This window comes from Staurois parvus, unplaced genomic scaffold (genome assembly GCF_062004578.1).
Source record: "Staurois parvus isolate SC_StPar_1 unplaced genomic scaffold, SC_StPar_1.0 ptg000668l, whole genome shotgun sequence".
In the NCBI taxonomy this organism is placed as follows: domain Eukaryota; kingdom Metazoa; phylum Chordata; class Amphibia; order Anura; family Ranidae; genus Staurois; species Staurois parvus.
In genome coordinates, this window is record NW_028318464.1 from 3,263,172 (window position 1) to 3,280,579 (window position 17,408).

Genomic DNA, 17,408 nt, shown 5'->3' on the forward strand with positions numbered 1-17,408 from the left:
ATGACGCCTACTTTATATTTGTTACATGTTCCCATTAACATAGCATAACCTTTACAAATATTTACAAAATGCTGCTTACCATTTTACTTGCTTTTATTTTTCTAAAAATTAAACTTAGCTTGCCCCTTCTATGTAATGTTAAGGAGGGGGCAAGGAAGTTATCATTTCCATAATTAACCCTTTCTGTACTGTGCTGCCAAATTTTTATTATTATAAACTAGATGTGCACACTATCCTAACAAAGGCTTAAAAATCTTGAGAACTTAGAAAAAAAATCTGACCCTAAATCTGTCCCTTGATTGCACATTGCAAATAAGGAAACAAAGAGAAAGTTAAGAAATATTTGCTTTAATTTTTTTTAGGTATGCTGTGTGAATGGGAATACATAACAAATTTGACTGCAAAGGTGAAAGAACACGTTAAGGGTGTTTAAAGGCAAGGGATAGCATGACTCAAATCCTGCTTCTAACTTTCTAGTATAATTGAATGGAATACCAGATATGAAGCAAACTACAGCCCAGGCTTCTAAACAGTCTCTTCTTGTTAGAAGTCATAGGCAATACCTTGAAATTAAAAACTTATAACATCATGTAATCACACTTCAACCAACAGAGAGGCTGAGAGGTTGAGTTTGAGTTTGTAAATTTTTAGTAAATCCTTATGCTTTATTTAGAGACAATTAGGGAACGTATATAGATTGTTAATTATATGTAATCCCTATACAGCTAAACTTGAATATTGGTTTAATTACTGGTCAGCAGAACATCATAGAAATCATGGTTCCACAAGACTGGGTACATGATGACATTATCAAATAAAATTGTAATAACTGGGGGGGCATCAATGGGTCAAGTATCGAAGTACTCAATGATTATGATTATGGTGAGAAACAAATAAAAAAACAAAAACAATGGCATGAGTACCAGCCAGCAGTCCCAGATTTTTCAGATCCTGTTGGCAGAGGAGGGGGGAGTTTTACTCCCCAAAACATTTTTTCTGCAGAATTTAATTTCAACTAGACTTTATATAACCTAAAATCTGAACTAGGATTGCTGCAAAGAAAAGTGTGACTCATTTATAGGTCTCAGAGAAAAATGATCCCTGTCTGTGTTGCAACATGTCAGGGTTCCATATTGTTCTTTTTAAGTATTGTAGATACAATAAACCCAGAAGCAGCACAGACTGTGATACATGTTTTTCTCAAAAATGAGTCGCATTGTTTTGATCTGCTGGAAATAAGATACAGCTCAGATGGTGGCACCATTCACACCACAAGACATTTCTTGTTTTTCACAGTCACCAGTGAATGAGAACCTCCAAAGTTGCCATTCCTTGCTTCATAAATGGCCTGAATCTGCTGGTCTCTTTTGACTTACAATCTTCAGTGCGTTATTGTGGCACATTGCCATATAAAGTGTAATTGTTTTAACTCAAGCTACGTTACTTTGGGGTTGATTTACTAAAACTGCAGAGTGCAAAATCTGGTGCAGCTGTGTATGGTAGCCAATCAGCTGCTAACTTCAGCTTCTTCAATTAAGCTTCCGAAAAAAAAAAAAAAAAAGCTGAAAGCCGATTGATTGCTGTACAGAGCTGCACCAAATTTTGCACTCTCCGATTTTACTAAATCAACCCATTTGTGTCTGTCCCAATTTATTTGATAAAAGCACCTTTATAGAAGAGTATATAATCCTATATACTGTACATAAGCCTGTATTCAGTAACCATCCCCATACTGGTACTGAACCCAAGTCTGTCTGCAAAGCACTCTTCCTCCATCATCCCCTACAACAACTTATTACTTTTTAATCTTTAAGATATCCTCTGTTCAGCAATGAGTAACCTCTCATATTGACAAGGTCATATACTTTGCACGGTGTTAAGAGTGTGTCTATATTTTAGTAATGGCAATTCCCATATTTCTGTCTTCACAGATTATCTTTAATTGTGCATGTTTTTAATCCTACATATGACTTAGTCAGGTATTTATAGACCTTTGACTTTGGGTTTTCCCAATGTAGTTTCTTTTTGCAGACGACATATAAAAATTATACATTTAATTTATTTAGTTCTATTCCCACAGTTAATTCAAAATAATACTCATTATTCCATCAAATTTATAAATACCCCCTCCCCACCTCAAGTGGTATATCTGTCCATTCTGGACTATATAGCTTATAAATCTACCACACAATATGCCAGCAAGACTGTACCCACGAGATTCCTAGAGCACAGCGGGTAGCAATAAACAAACAAAAAAAAATGTTGCTACCCATAACAATCAGTCAGGAGCCAGCTTTCATTTTATAACCTGTTTTAAAAAAATAACAGCTGACATCTCATTGTTTGTTATTGGCAGCACAGTGACTATTTTACACTAATTTCGATAAATTATACCCTGCGGATATTAAAATGAAAGCATTCAATGCCACCTTAGAAACAGTGGCTGAAAACTAAACAAATATAATAATACAGAGGTATGGCAAGAAAGAATAGAAACATAACCTATTCATGCAAAATATATCTGCTTTGGTTTACATCATATCTTGATATGTGACAAAATGCATTTCACCTAGCTGAAAAGTAGTATAATAAAGATTTCCTTCTTGAATTGAAAGAATAAATAAAATATGGCTCCCTAGCTTGCCATTGCATCAAATGTATGCTAGATGTGGATTAATTCTAATGTGACTAATCCAAGCATCCTTTAAATACGTTTTTTCCTTTTCCCTGCTTGATTCGTGTTGCCATTTACCTTCAATGTCTTGTTTATACTGTTTTACAAGTACAGTTCCTCTTGTGATTGCTATGTCTGCTAAATTAAAGTGCACGCATTTGCTTTTTTATAATATGCTTTTGCAGTTGATCTTGGGTTTTATACTTCATTATTGTTCCTTTCTCAATTCAATCCCACGCTGAAACACAGCTAAAGAATAAATCACCATGTGCCAAGTTTGTTTAATACATGGACAGTTGTCCTGGCTTTTTTAAACGTTGTTCACTTGTAAAATGTCCAGGCAGAAGATATTTTCAGACTGCTTTTATATAACTTCCATCCTAATACAGATGATATCCTACTCAGAGGAGGTCATATGGCAGAGATCTCAATGTCATCATTACAGAACGTCTACTGCAGCGTGAACTTGAGGAGTTTTAGAGGAGTCTTTTTAATCTGTATATCTTTATGCAATTGTATATTGTTCCACCCAAATTACATTCGGCTAAAAATATTTCTTACATTCCTGAATTGTTAATAGGGTGTTGGTAAGGCTTTCGCTGACTCTGGCACCAAGTGTTTCCAAGAAGTGGACAGCGGGAAGTACTAAAGGAGAGTAGGAAGTAGGATCATATCCATGATGGTCTTCTTAGGTCATACTGGTTTGTCAAAAGGCCTTGGGAACGGTGTGCCACTAGAGGAGGATATTTTCCTGCAGACAGTGTTGGTATGATTCTCACAGCGACAGCCTGGTCTTTTTACTTTGTCATAGCCTTTCTGGCAGAGTGTCAGGCAACCTTTAAGAGGAGGATAGCAGCATAGACAGGGCATGAAGAAAGAAAGGAAGCTCATGACTGCCCATCGAGCACAGCAGGATCCCTGGCTGCAAGAGCAGGGGTTGTCAGCACAGTTGTCCTCATCATCAGAAGAGCAATGGTAGAAGAGGCCTTTGATACAACAAAGGCAAGTTCCGTACTCAATGACATTTTTGGCCGAGCACAAGCAGCGCTGGTTACAAATCCAACAGGAAGGGAGTTTCCGAACTTGTGCGCATTCATCACAAATACAACGCCCGCACTCCTCACAGATGAAAAGATGGCCCATGTATCTATCTGACCTCTCCATTATCCCTTTAATAAATTGGCCTTGCTTCGGGTCACCATCCTTATTCTGTGTCCTCATAAGTGAATGCCCTGAATTGGATGGAGTGATTCCAGTTAGCAATCTCTGGTCTGATGCTGTGGTACTCCGAGAAACTGAGCTTATTGTACTGGAATGACTTAGATCATGGACAAGATGTTGTGATTGGTGTTGATGGCTTTGGCTGCGATGTAAATCCTGGTGATTATAGGACACCAGGTGGTCATTCGACCACTCTTGCTTTGCAGCATGTTGGGAAATGGAAGGATTAGACCAGGTCTGCATGAATGAGACAGCTGGTCGCTCCACATAATCATTGTTTGCCCTGATCGAACGAATTTGATCAATGGAAAGAACTTGCTGGATGTCTCCAGTTGAAATATCCATGGCCTTGCTACCTCCTTCCTTATGTATGTAATGACAGTCACTCTTTGGATAGTATTATGTTCAAGTGGTATCTTCCATCAAGGTACATCAGAAGATCCTACAAAATACAAAACATATTTACAATGTATATGTAATAGATCAAATAGATGAGAGTATACAATATTGTATTATGATATGCCACAGAAATAAACAATAAATGTCATCATTATTAACCTTTGATAGTTTTTAATAAACTTGTTGGAAAATAACTTTTACAATAAATCATTATATATTACTGCATTATATTTTTATTTTTATATCAGCTTGTGAGCAGAAAACAATAGTTTGTTGGGAAGAAGACCTAATGAGAACCCTGATGTTTAAATAAAGATATTGCAAACTACTGCAACAGCCCCAATGAAAACAGGCGTCCAAACTAGCATATTTAAAGCTAAACTCTGAGCACAAACAAGTTCACTGAAACATATTCCTAATTAATAACCAAGCTTATAAATTCACTTTGTGAGCATCAAACACCCTTCCAAACCCCAAAATTGCCTTGTAAAAAGTAGCAGTGAGAGCTGATTCACACATGTGCAGAAGCTTATGTTTCACAGCTAACACAGTAGCTGTTCAGCGGTTCATGTTAGGTTTACATCAGGTTCAGGACAGGATTAGCTCAGGATTTTATCATGTTCAAATATATGCGATTTAGAAACAGTTCCCATAGAAGCCAATAGCCTGTAATTGGCACCTGAATCTAAAAGCACTGCTCAGAGATTGTACATGACCCTTTTTAAACTGCACTGAATCCATGCCACTAGTGTACCGGACATATGTGAACAGCCACCATAGCAAGCAATGTTTTTTCACATGTCATGCGGATTGGATGCGGTTCAAACTTCATCCAATCCACATATATGTGAACCAGACCTGACATCATCACTGTGCTGTGCACAACCCATGCAAGGAGCAAAGCTGTGAGAGGGACCCAGCAGGTACACCCACTACAGGCTGCCTGCATAAAACTACAGGGGGAGGATACAAGACCTGTTGTCCTGCACAAGGAGAGGGAGCAGCAATGTTTGGTCTTCACTACAGGAGGCATCTGGACAGAGGAAATGTTTCAAACTGGATTACTGCACTGTGACACAAAGCACACCAAGATTCAAGTACAAATACTGTTGTACTTTGCTTATCCCACCATTTAGCTTTAAAGCTTATCTTTTCTGTTAAGAAGGTACAGTTGAAATGCAGTTATTTCCTAATTACTTTGTGCACCGAAGATCATTGTTGCTTACTGGAGGAAATCATTTAGTATAAGGCAAGGTCAAGTTTCAAATCAAAAAGCCCTTTTTTTAAGGAAAATGTTCTTGCAGGTGTAAAAATATTCAATTAACAGCAGATAACTGTCTGCTGCAGAACACAATTATTGGTACAAAATTTGTACATGCAAGCCATCGTTAGCGAAAGGATTTTGGAATTGTTAGAGGTGCTACGTTGATGCATTTTTTGTGTGCATTCAAATACACCCTATTAAATCATGTTAATCACCACCTCATTTCCTGCATCTATACCTTCACCATAATCACTGGTACTGTTAGCATCATTACCTGTTAAAAGGGTATGTTTAGTCAATATTTTTTTTTTAAAGTAGGAGGGACTTCCTATGACTTTCCTATGTTCCATTGGGGGGACTTCCCATCACTTTCTGTCCCTAAAACACAACAGAAAGTGAGAGGAAACCTCAACAAATAAGGAAAACAGTTGTTAGACAGTTGTTTCTGAAAACATATATATCCAACTGGATCATTTAACCTTACCTCCTGTTCTAGAGATAACTATAAAATTTAGCATTTTCTTTCTAGGTGACAATGGTCACCAAAAGGTGTAGAGGTGGTAAATCTCCCCAGCAGGGACACATCAATAAAAACATAATAGAGGATCTAACCCTGTCATACTCTATCAAAAACGAAAACAAAAACCACAAAGTTTTAGATATACATACACTTTAGGAGTTCAGATATTTTGGGGTGTAGACCCTCTGTATGATCAGCAGTAGAAGTCAAAAGATCCCTTGCCTTTTCTTATATTTTGAAGATGGTTCCTCAGTTACTATATTTGGCTCCATAACAGGACCTGGAAAACTATATAATATTTTGTGTAAAAGATGTGCACCTAGTGGATAAACATAGCCTACCTAGGGATTAGGGCACCGAGGACTCTGTGCCACGAGCCTCCTGCTACATAATATTTTCTTAATACTAGCCCTGAATATAATGCGTATTAAAAAGCACTCAGTGAAAGTTTTAACTTAACTCCGACCACAAGGGAAACACATGACCTTATCTACACTGCAGACTGCTTGGAGAAAACCACTTTATTTCTTATTATCCTGCCTGTAATTGCTTTTCCAGGCATCGCTCCCCTGAGATTCCTCCAGGAGACACTAGTGGAGAAAGTGAAGTGTCATACTACCATTTACATGGTGCTGTCTAATGCACAGGTTGAATAATCTTGTCTGCATATCTAAATTAATATGATATATTTTTCATATCCATCAGATTCTAAAAGGATGCATCACAAGCAATTTCAATATAAAAAATAGACATATGTCCTAAACTTCCCTTCCAGATAAAGTATTCATTTCATACCAGCTCAATGTTTGTCTTTTGTTTTAAACAAAATAGCTGTATATTTCAACAAAAATATTCTAATAATACAAAATAGAGTTTTTTCTAACATCCATTTTATGATATTGTTCAATGCACATTTTATAATGCACATTTTTAAATATTTTATGTTTTAAAAGTTTTTTTTATAATGTAATATGATATCTCATTTATACATTTTGTCATTCAAAGCAAGCTGTGGGGTATATTTAAAAGAAACGTGTACTGAAAGAAATACAAATGTTGACCTTTTCCTGAAAATGTTGTTTCCTAGCTCTTAAGCTTTCATACTTTCTGAGTCATTGACCCCGAATAAGTATGAAGCAAGTAATGTCAGATGGCAGTCATAAGACCTAATATGCTCTGAATTAGCAATGCACCATAGTTGACATCTTTGGATTAATATAACAGCCGAGCAACTAGCATTTCCAGAAGTGCATTAAGGGCTGCCTTCATATATCTCTAGTGTTTTCTTGTAAAGTTTGACTTCAGCAAAATTTTATAGTTCTTTTTAATTTTGTAGACCTAGCAGATGTAAGGTAGCTATGGATCAATAAAAGTTGAGATTTTATTTATCTGTATAGAAAGGTAGTATTGAAGACATATATGGTATGTATAGAATTATTGTGATGTGAATACAATCATCAAGCTGTGTTAATAATGAGTTCATTTTAAAAAAAATAGTTCTAATGGAGTTTATTTACTAAGGCTTATTTACAATCTCTTAAATTGTAAGCTCTAAGGAGCAGGGCCCTCCTAGCCCTCTTGTATTGAACTGTATTGTTGCTGTATTGTCTCCCGTTATATTGTAAAGTGCTGAGTAAAATGTTTTGCATGATATAAATCCTGTATAATAATAATAAAAAAGCTGGAGAGTGCAAAATCAGGCTCACTTCTGCAAATGAAACCTTAGTTTGTTCAATTGCGCTTTGGCAATAAAACCTGGAAGATGATGGGTTTCTATGCAGAAGTGAGCCTGCATTTGCACTCTCCAGCTTTAGTAAATAAACCCCTATGTATTGCTATAACTGTATCCATTCATGATTGGAACCATATTAGTTGTGCAGGATGCAGTATGCTTGTTACAGAAAACTTGTGCTGTGGAATATGGAGACTTCCATTACTAACATCTCTTGACATAAATGGAAGGTGTCTGGTCATCATGTTGATCCAGATCCTTAAAGATATGTTCACCTTTAGTACCATGTTACAAGTTACACCTGTATTTAGTGTGTAACATTTTACTTTGCAGCACCCCCTCATGCCCTCCGTCCATGACAGCAGGTGGGGGATCCTCTTCCCGCACCTGCTGTCACATTTTAAAAATGGTGCAGCTGTGTGGGGCTCTGCCCACACAGTTGTGTCATTTATTCACACAGACAGCTTGTAGTTCTCAATAGACTGTAGTTCTCATAGTCCACTCACCCTCCCTCCAGCTTTGTAACTGAAAGCCTGTACAGAAGTACAGGAGCAAAGCTGGAGGGAGAGTATGCAGGAGCCTGATGTTACACCTGCGATCCACTGACTGTGGGTGAAATGCTCTGTAGACTCCTGAGAAAATAATAAATGCACATTTTTTTACCTGCAAAATATGTAATTTTTTTTTTTAACTTATCCTTTAAGAACTTGAGTGGATGACTTGCAACAAGTATGCAGATCAGAAGTTATGATTCAGTCTGCATGGATTCAGTTATTTCATGTTTCAGGTCATTGACCCATAGTTTTGAAGCTAGAGACATCCAAGAAGGGAGCATATTCAGTAGGAGGTCAATAAGGACAGCTAACAGATTTCTTTTAGTACAGGTTTCCTTTAAGGTATTCATATATATATTAGATCACAGTGCAGTCACTTGGCTCTTTTTTGGCCAAATGGCTTTTTTGGGTGAGGATCAATTTTCAGTGTTCATCCTTGGAATACAAAGCGGTTGGACAAGTAAGAAAACCAAGCCTAATAACTATTGTTTTCCTTACATTGATCTCCTTGCTCCCATCCTACATTGACTAAGAGAAATGTTTGTAACCAGACCTTTCCTGTTTAGGTCAGAAGACATCATGTGATCTGGATGCACGTCTGATAGCACACTAAATCTATTGCTAGCTTTAGGCCCATGTCACAATGGGGATTTTGTGACAGCAATTGGTAGCAGCTGCAGAACCACTCTCCTTAGCATTTTGTTCTTATGAACTGCAGTCAATGAAAGGTCCATGTTATTGAAATTTCTTGCAATTTGTAGCTGAATTGCTGAATTATTGACTTTTGCAGTGTTTGGAGCCAGCAACAGAATCACCAGCTTTAGCTATACATGTCATCCTATGCAACATCTGATGATCATGGCACACCAGGGATTTGTAGCTGCATACATAAGTACTGCAGGCAGCTAGAGCAGCAAACTACAGATTGCCAGAAAAAAAACAAACAGGGAGATTTGTAGCTGCGACTAATAGCTGAAACAAGGTTGATAGAATGACATGCTCCTTAGGCTGACTAAAAATGGTCTTATATTACCCCATTCTTATGGCTTGATACAATTTTTGGGCCATTTTCCAGTATTCCTGTATGCTTAAGAGACAATGAATAGGTTACATAATTTATACTGAAAAGCAAAAGCATCTTCCATCCCCAGAACCCTAATCCTGCAATTTATCTAGGAGACCAAAAAACCTTTTAAGAAGCATTGTCATATTTGCTCAAACAGGAAGAAAACCTTCCTGGTCCCTGAAAACTGTCATATATAACTAGCATCGATATGCTACAATGTTATTTCTTAGAAATATTAGTATCCATTTATACTTTGTACATTTAGGAACATTGCAGCCCCCTTTTGATCCTATGTATTGAGCAGGCTAGAATCGGTTTTGGTTGAAGGCTATTTCGTAGTTCTTACAGTAAATTCTAAACCTATTTGTTTTCTTTAAAATAACAAAAATGTCATACTTACCTGCTCTGTGCAATGGTTTTGGACACAGCAGCCCCAATCCTCCTCTTCTTGGGTCCCCTGCGGGCACTCTGGGCTCTTCACCCCTGCCAAGTGCCCCCATAGCAAACAGCTTGCTATGGGAGCAGTCTTGCATGCTCACTTTCGAGCCGCCTCTGTGTGTCCACCCCTGAGCTTGGCCCCCACCCCCAGCTCTTTCATTACTGGCTGTGATTGACAAGAGGAGGGCCAATAGCTCCCATTGCTGCCTCTCAATCCAGTGAGGAGAGAGAGGGCCTAGAGAGCTGCTGTTCTTGTGCACATCCCTGTATTGACTCGGGTAAGTATTTAGAGGGCAGAGGAGCTGAATAAAGAAGGCTTTATGCATGGAATGCATTAAGGTAAAAAAATAACCTTCAGCTTTTAGAACCACTTTAAGGAAATAATTCAGTTAAAGTATATCTACTGTAAAGCCTAACCTTTTTTCATTTTAAATAGACAAAACTGCTGTCAGTTTTTTGTTGTTGCTGTTGTTTTTGCCATCTGTGTTTCATATAAGATATTTCCTTTTACATCCTGCCTTGCTGTCTCAACAGGAAGTGAGAGGCCATCTTTCCAATGTATAGGAAAACCCCTTTTAGATAGTTTTTATGGGAACAACTGTCCACAATAGAAGAATTTCAAGACTTTCCCTCTATTTCTGTTCTGATGGCAACTCATATTTCTGTATTTAGCATCACTTTTTTTGTGGTAACAATGGTGACAGGGACAATTAGTGAATATTCCTAATGGGGGTCACAGATAGCAGTAAAAACTTGATAGCCTTTCTACCATCTCCCCACTCGATGAAAGTTTTGCCTTTAGTTCTATTTTATTTTTCCTCCAAGTTGAGGTCCACAATGCCCCTAAATTACAAAGTGATGCTTCCAGTACATATCAGATTGATGATTCTATGTGTATCAAATCAGTCCCTGGTTATTGCCATCTTTGCACATGTTGTATGTACGTTATACAGTATGTATATTTTTGTAAGGTTCCCTGTATTGACTGCAAATGCTCATGAACTCAGGTATAAATTCTGGAAAGAAAGTCTTTAAATGCTCTTAGCAATCATGCCCACATGTACTGTATGCTTTCAAATGTCTGACAGCTGAAATCTGATGGATTGCAATGGACAACTAAAATGAAAGACTTGTATAAACATACTGAACGATGTTCAATGATTCTGCTGTAAGAATTTCTCCATGCAGCAGCTCTCTTGTAACATGTAAATTGGGATACCTTGTGAATACCATGATGGTTTTGAAGGTCCAGTGAAAACATAGCTTTGCTAAAAGTTCACCAAGGCTCATGTTGCATTCAATAGACTGGGTTCAGTCTGCCTTTAATTCCACCTTTTTTTTTTTAATTTTCCTGTAAATAAAAATAATTATGTGCACAACCCCAAAGACACTAGCAAGGCACGCCAGCATTCAGGCTGGTGTCTCCTTGATGGAAGGGCCGTGAACATGCTATCTATTGAAAAGGCAGATAACAGCCTTAATGTTCTTCAGTAGGTGCTTCAAGTGTCAGAAAAAAAGAGAGTGGTCACTTCTGAGCCACCAGTACCACTGAAGAAGTTAGGCTGGGAGTCAGGTGGAGGGTTGTGTGCAGGTGTTGCCCTTTAAACAAATTACATAACAGATTAACTTTAGGGAGCACCAATTACAATGTAACTACAATATTACAGGAAGAAATGAGTAGAGGGATGGATGCATAACTTAACTTCATTATCTGAATTATCTGAATGTGGGAGTTGGGTTGTGATTCTACCATGATCCCACTCAAGTTCTGCTACGATCAATGATTCATACAGATTTATTCAATAATGACTTAAATATGCCATAATGCTGTAAACATGAAGGAATGTTGTTATTCTAAAGGTAATCCTTTATTTTTTTTGGAAGTGTTTAAAGAGGGATCTGTATAATTTCCTTTAACCAATCTTATTGCCTTTAATACTAATTTTTCATGGAAATGGTTAGTAAGTTAGTTTGCGAAATGTATCATTACAGCAAATAACATTGCAGTACACAAAGGCTGTTTCTTTCACCCATCAATCAGATTCCAGTTACTATTTTGTAGCTAAATTAATAGAAAAAAACATGTAAGGGATATTTTTTTCAAATTTCTTGTACTTCATATTTTAAATCAACAGAAAAATAATAAATTTGGTAAAGCAACCCATGACTGGCTGCCAGGAACAGAACTTGTGATTTTCCTTTGCTCCAATTTTTATAAATAAGCTTTGTTGTGTTTCTTTGATTCTAGAACAGCCCATCAGCCTGTGTTAATGACTCAGATTTGCCTACTAGCATGATTCCAATGTCAGAGGGGTCATTGATTCTAATCTCTCTTCTGTCACTACATCCTATAAGTTTGGACAACAGATATGTTCCTAAGAGCAGCACTTTGCACCCAGTGATGAGAGAGGATGAAATTAACACGTTGCTGTAGAACAGCTTACAAAAAGAGAAAAGGAAAGGAAGGGTAACTGGAAATAACTGACACTTACCCATCTCAAGCATAATAGTCAACTGATTAAACCACACCACATACATAGTCTTCCTAACAAAATCATCAAGGTCATAAAAATACTCATTAGTAAATACTTTGTTTTCTGTTCTTTGTTTTCGGTGTTATAAATCGAAATCTATATACAATGAGCATGTCTTCAGCAGATATACAGTATATTCTTAGATTATCCTTGATAACAATGACAAGTGCAAAATATGCCTTGCTCAGCAAACAATGGGGATTAAAGAACATTAAACACTATAGCATCTGAGATGACCAGAAAAACAACTTGAAAAAACCGTGGAAAGAAAATAGCTTAACTTTGTCCTCACATAGGCCTTAAATCACAATACCATTTCAGCTTTGACTGTTAATACACTTCACCTTTACAGTGATTGGGGGTGCAAGCTGGCCATAGGGTATATCAGTACAGGCCTGAAAATTGACCTGACAGGTCTGCTGACAGAAGATGACAGCTGTCAAAGGTGGAGGTTGTGGAGATCACCAATTTTAGGACTATTGTATCTTCATTCTTTATCGCATCCCAATACCTTAAACATGAGGAAAAATCTAAAGAATTACACGCAATGTGTGGGGGCAGGTCTTCTTCATCAGTATATGAGAGAACAAAAACCTTCCATGAAACTATAAATGTCTTTCTTCCTATAGTTCATATATTGTATTAATTATGATAATGCTGATGAGAGTGGACAAAATCACAGCATGGTCCTCACTGACTCCCAGTGGCCTTAAAGTAAGAAAAGCACCGACAACAAATCAACCTAAATGTCCAATGTAGGAGATCACCTAAAGTGCACATGAACAGCACTTCTAGCTCAATGTCCAACATAAAATGCCTCATTTGTGTTCTGTGATTTCATGTGTTCTGTGATTCCATTCTGTCAGGAATGCACAGATGTCAATAACTACCCACCCACCCAGCAAATTTGTATTGTTGCTGTCTCTATCTACATTGGAGAGATTTCATATAGAGCTTAGTGAATGGGTGAAGCTCTGCTGACTTCCATCATCCAAATATATGCATGTAATTTTTTCCTTGAGTATTCTTTGCAAAGTGAAATTTCACTGCATCCACTAAGCTCTGGGGCAAATTCTCTTGTAAGTTACAACTTCCATTGCAAAGTGGACAGCCTATTTTCCTTTAGTAAATCTACCACACTGAGTCATAGCAGCAGCATATTTTGGTTCTTTAAGTAAGTAAGCAAAACAGATTACCCCAGACAGTCAGTTGAAATGCATATTTCTACAGATCTGCTAGGCTGGTAGAGATTGCTGCAATTAACTCATTGTCACTGCACTTTGTGCTGCCTTATAAAATATGCCCAAAAGAGTAGTCATGCTGGGCAGGTAGAAAAATGCCCATCTGCATAGCCACAAAAAAATTATGCTAATTAAACTGCAAAGCCACAGTTAATCCTAGCAAACATCCCTCCAAAACACCTGGAGGCTACCGATACCTCCCACAGATCAGAATAAGAACAGAGAAAGGTCAGAACTTAGGTTAACGTCCAATAAATATAACTCTTTAATGAAGGAACATGTACAATGCTGAAAAAACAGCTTATGCGTTTCAGACGATTAGTCCTTAGTCATGTCTGATACAAAATAGTACAAAACACACTTATAGAGATTTAAAAACAGGTCACTTGATAACCCAACACATGTGAACTAAAAAAAAAAAGAAAAGCAAAACCCGACATGGCTTAGTGCAGTGGTTCTCAACCTTTCTAATGCCGCGACCCCTTAATACAGTTCCTCATGTTGTGGTGACCCCCAACCATAAAATTATTTTCGTTGCTACTTCATAACTGTAATTTTGCAGTGGGAGGACTAGCGCCCCATCACTGATGTCAGTGGGATGAATAGTGTCCCATCGTTGGTATCAGTGGGAGGAATAGCGTCCCATCATTGGTGTCAGTGGGAGGAATAGTGTCCCATCATTGGTGTCAGTGGGAGGAATAGTGCCCCATCATTGGTGTCAGTGGGAGGAATAGTGCCCCATCATTGGTGTCAGTGGGAGGAATAGTGTCCCATCATTGGTATCAGTGGGAGGAATAGTGTCCCATCATTGGTGTCAGTGGGAGGAATAGTGTCCCATCATTGGTGTCAGTGGGAGGAATAGTGCCCCATCATTGGTGTCAGTGGGAGGAATAGTGTTCCATCATTGGTGTCAGTGGGAGGAATAGTGCCCAATCATTGGCGTCAGTGGGAGGAATAGTGCCCAATCATTGGCGTCAGTGGGAGGAATAGTGCCCAATCATTGGCGTCAGTGGGAGGAATAGTGTCCCATCATTGGCGTCAGTGGGAGGAATAGTGCCCCATCATTGGCGTCAGTGGGAGGAATAGTGTCCCATCATTGGTGTCAGTGGGAGGAATAGTGTCCCATCATTGGTGTCAGTGGGAGGAATAGTGTCCCATCATTGGTGTCAGTGGGAGGAATAGTGCCCCATCATTGGTATCAGTGGGAGAAATGGTGCCCCATCATTGGTATCAGTGGGAGGAATAGTGCCCCATCATTGGTGTCAGTGGGAGGAATAGTGCCCCATCATTGGTGTCAGTGGGAGGAATAGTGCCCCATCATTGGTTTCAGTGGGAGGAATAGTGCCCCATCATTGGTGTCAGTGGGAGGAATAGTGCCCCATCATTGGTGTCAGTGGGAGGAATAGTGCCCCATCATTGGTGTCAGTGGGAGGAATAGTGCCCCATCATTGGTATCAGTGGGAGGAATAGTGCCCCATCATTGGTGTCAGTGGGAGGAATAGTGCCCCATCATTGGTGTCAGTGGGAGGAATAGTGCCCCATCATTAGTATCAGTGGGAGGAATAGTGCCCCATCATTGGTGTCAGTGGGAGGAATAGTGCCCCATCATTGGTGTCAGTGGGAGGAATAGTGCTCCATCATTGGTGTCAGTGGGAGGAATAGTGCTCCATCATTGGTGTCAGTGGGAGGAATAGTGCCCCATCATTAGTGTCAGTGGGAGGAATAGTGCTCCATCATTGGTGTCAGTGGGAGGAATAGTGCCCCATCATTGGTGTCAGTGGGAGGAATAGTGCCCCATCATTGGTGTCAGTGGGAAGAATAGTGCCCCATCATTGGCGTCAGTGGGAGGAATAGTGCCCCATCATTGGCGTCAGTGGGAGGAATAGTGCCCCATTGTGGGTGTCAGTGGGAGGAATAGTGCCCCATTGTGGGTGTCAGTGAGAGGAATAGTGCCCCATTGTGGGTGTCAGTGGGAGGAATAGTGCCCCATCGTTGGTGTCAGTGGGGGGAGGAATAGTGCCCCATCATTGGTGTCAGTGGGAGGAATAGTGCCCCATCATTGGTGTCAGTGGGAAGAATAGTGCCCCATCATTGGCGTCAGTGGGAGGAATAGTGCCCCATCATTGGCGTCAGTGGGAGGAATAGTGCCCCATTGTGGGTGTCAGTGGGAGGAATAGTGCCCCATTGTGGGTGTCAGTGAGAGGAATAGTGCCCCATTGTGGGTGTCAGTGGGAGGAATAGTGCCCCATCGTTGGTGTCAGTGGGGGGAGGAATAGTGCCCCATCGTTGGTGTCAGTGGGGGGAGGAATAGTGCCCCATCGTTGGTGTCAGTGGGGGGAGGAATAGTGCCCCATCGTTGGTGTCAGTGGGGGGAGGAATAGTGCCCCATCGTTGGTGTCAGTGGGGGGAGGAATAGTGCCCCATCGTTGGTCTTAGTGACACAAATGATGGGGCACTATCCCTCCCACTGACACCAATGATACTTACCTTGCTGACTCCTGCTCCAGCCTGGGCTCTCTCCCTCTCCCATCTACAGCCTGCATACCTGGCTGCAGCAGCAAAATTTGCACTTACCTGTCAGCTGTCTTCCTTCTCTGGCCTCTCTCTTCACTCGTTCCTGCAGCTCCCTCGATCTTCTTCGATCTCCGCGCGCTGCCGCTCGGCTCCTCCTCTCCAAGCTCCACCTTCTTGCCGGTGATTGGCCGCCTGTATGAGCTACAGTTCCAGTGGCCAATCAGCGGCGAGGAGGCGGTGACAGGGGCAGCATATCATCCCGCCCACACATCGCCGGAGACAGGAGCGGCGTCTCGGTTCCTAAGACCATCGGAAATATGTGTTTTCCGATGGTCTTAGGCGACCCCTGGGAAATGGACGTTCGACCCCCAAAGGGGTCGCGACCCCCAGGTTGAGAACCGCTGGCTTAGTGCATTGAAACACTTAACAGGTAATAAAGACACAAGAAAAACAAACAATAAAAACATGCATAAACACTATTTATCCTAGAAAAAATATTGTTACAATTACAAAAGCTTTCCTAAAGAATGTCACTACCTTGCTACAATAAAGCAATGAAGAAAACAGAAAAAGAAAACTAAAAAAAAAGAGATAAACAAGGTTTACTTATGATGTCATTTATTAACTGTTAAGTATTTCAGCGCACTGAGCAATGTCAAATTTTGCTTCTTGCATTTTTTAGTTCACTTGTGTTGGGTTATAATGTGATGTGTTTTTAAATCTATATAAATATAATTTATACTGTTTTGTTTCAGCCATGACTAAGGGCTAATCATCTGAAATGTGTAGGCTGTTTCTTCATCATTGTACATGTTCCTTCAACAAAGAGTTATATTTATTGGACATTATCCTGAGTGCCGACCATCCCTGTTCCTATCCCTCCATAACACACCTTCAGTCAAACTGTGGTCTACAGTATAGCCTAGGCCCCAGTCTAGACAAACCCTAGAGGGATATTACACTGAATAAATATGTATCTTTCTTACTTAGCATCCAATAAGAACTCAGCGGACTTTATACTAACAATTAGATTCTTTCTTTATTTACGTGCAAATATTTTGGAGGATTGAATTCCTAAATCTATACAGACTCCTAACAATTAAATCTTTTTTTGTGGCTTATGGCCTAAAGCAGTTGCTTCAGTGACATTATGCATAAACCAGTACTGCCAGAATGCTTTCATTTTCCTTTTCCACATTTTGAAGAATAGCCCTTGAGAAATATAAGCTTTATTTTCAAATTTTGATGTAT

At 39.5% G+C, this 17,408-nt stretch overlaps 1 protein-coding gene across 1 annotated transcript in view; it reads right to left on the reverse strand.

The window, feature by feature from the left end:
- Positions 1–332: 332 nt before the first annotated feature.
- SPRY3 (sprouty RTK signaling antagonist 3) overlaps positions 333–17,408 on the reverse strand; it is a 35,255-nt gene continuing 18,179 nt past the window's right edge. The window contains exon 2 of the mRNA XM_089651946.1: positions 333–4,337. Within this exon, the coding sequence (XP_089508072.1) occupies positions 3,368–4,240 (873 nt within the window). The 5' untranslated portion in view covers positions 4,241–4,337 and the 3' untranslated portion in view covers positions 333–3,367. The remainder of the gene's footprint in view (positions 4,338–17,408) is intronic.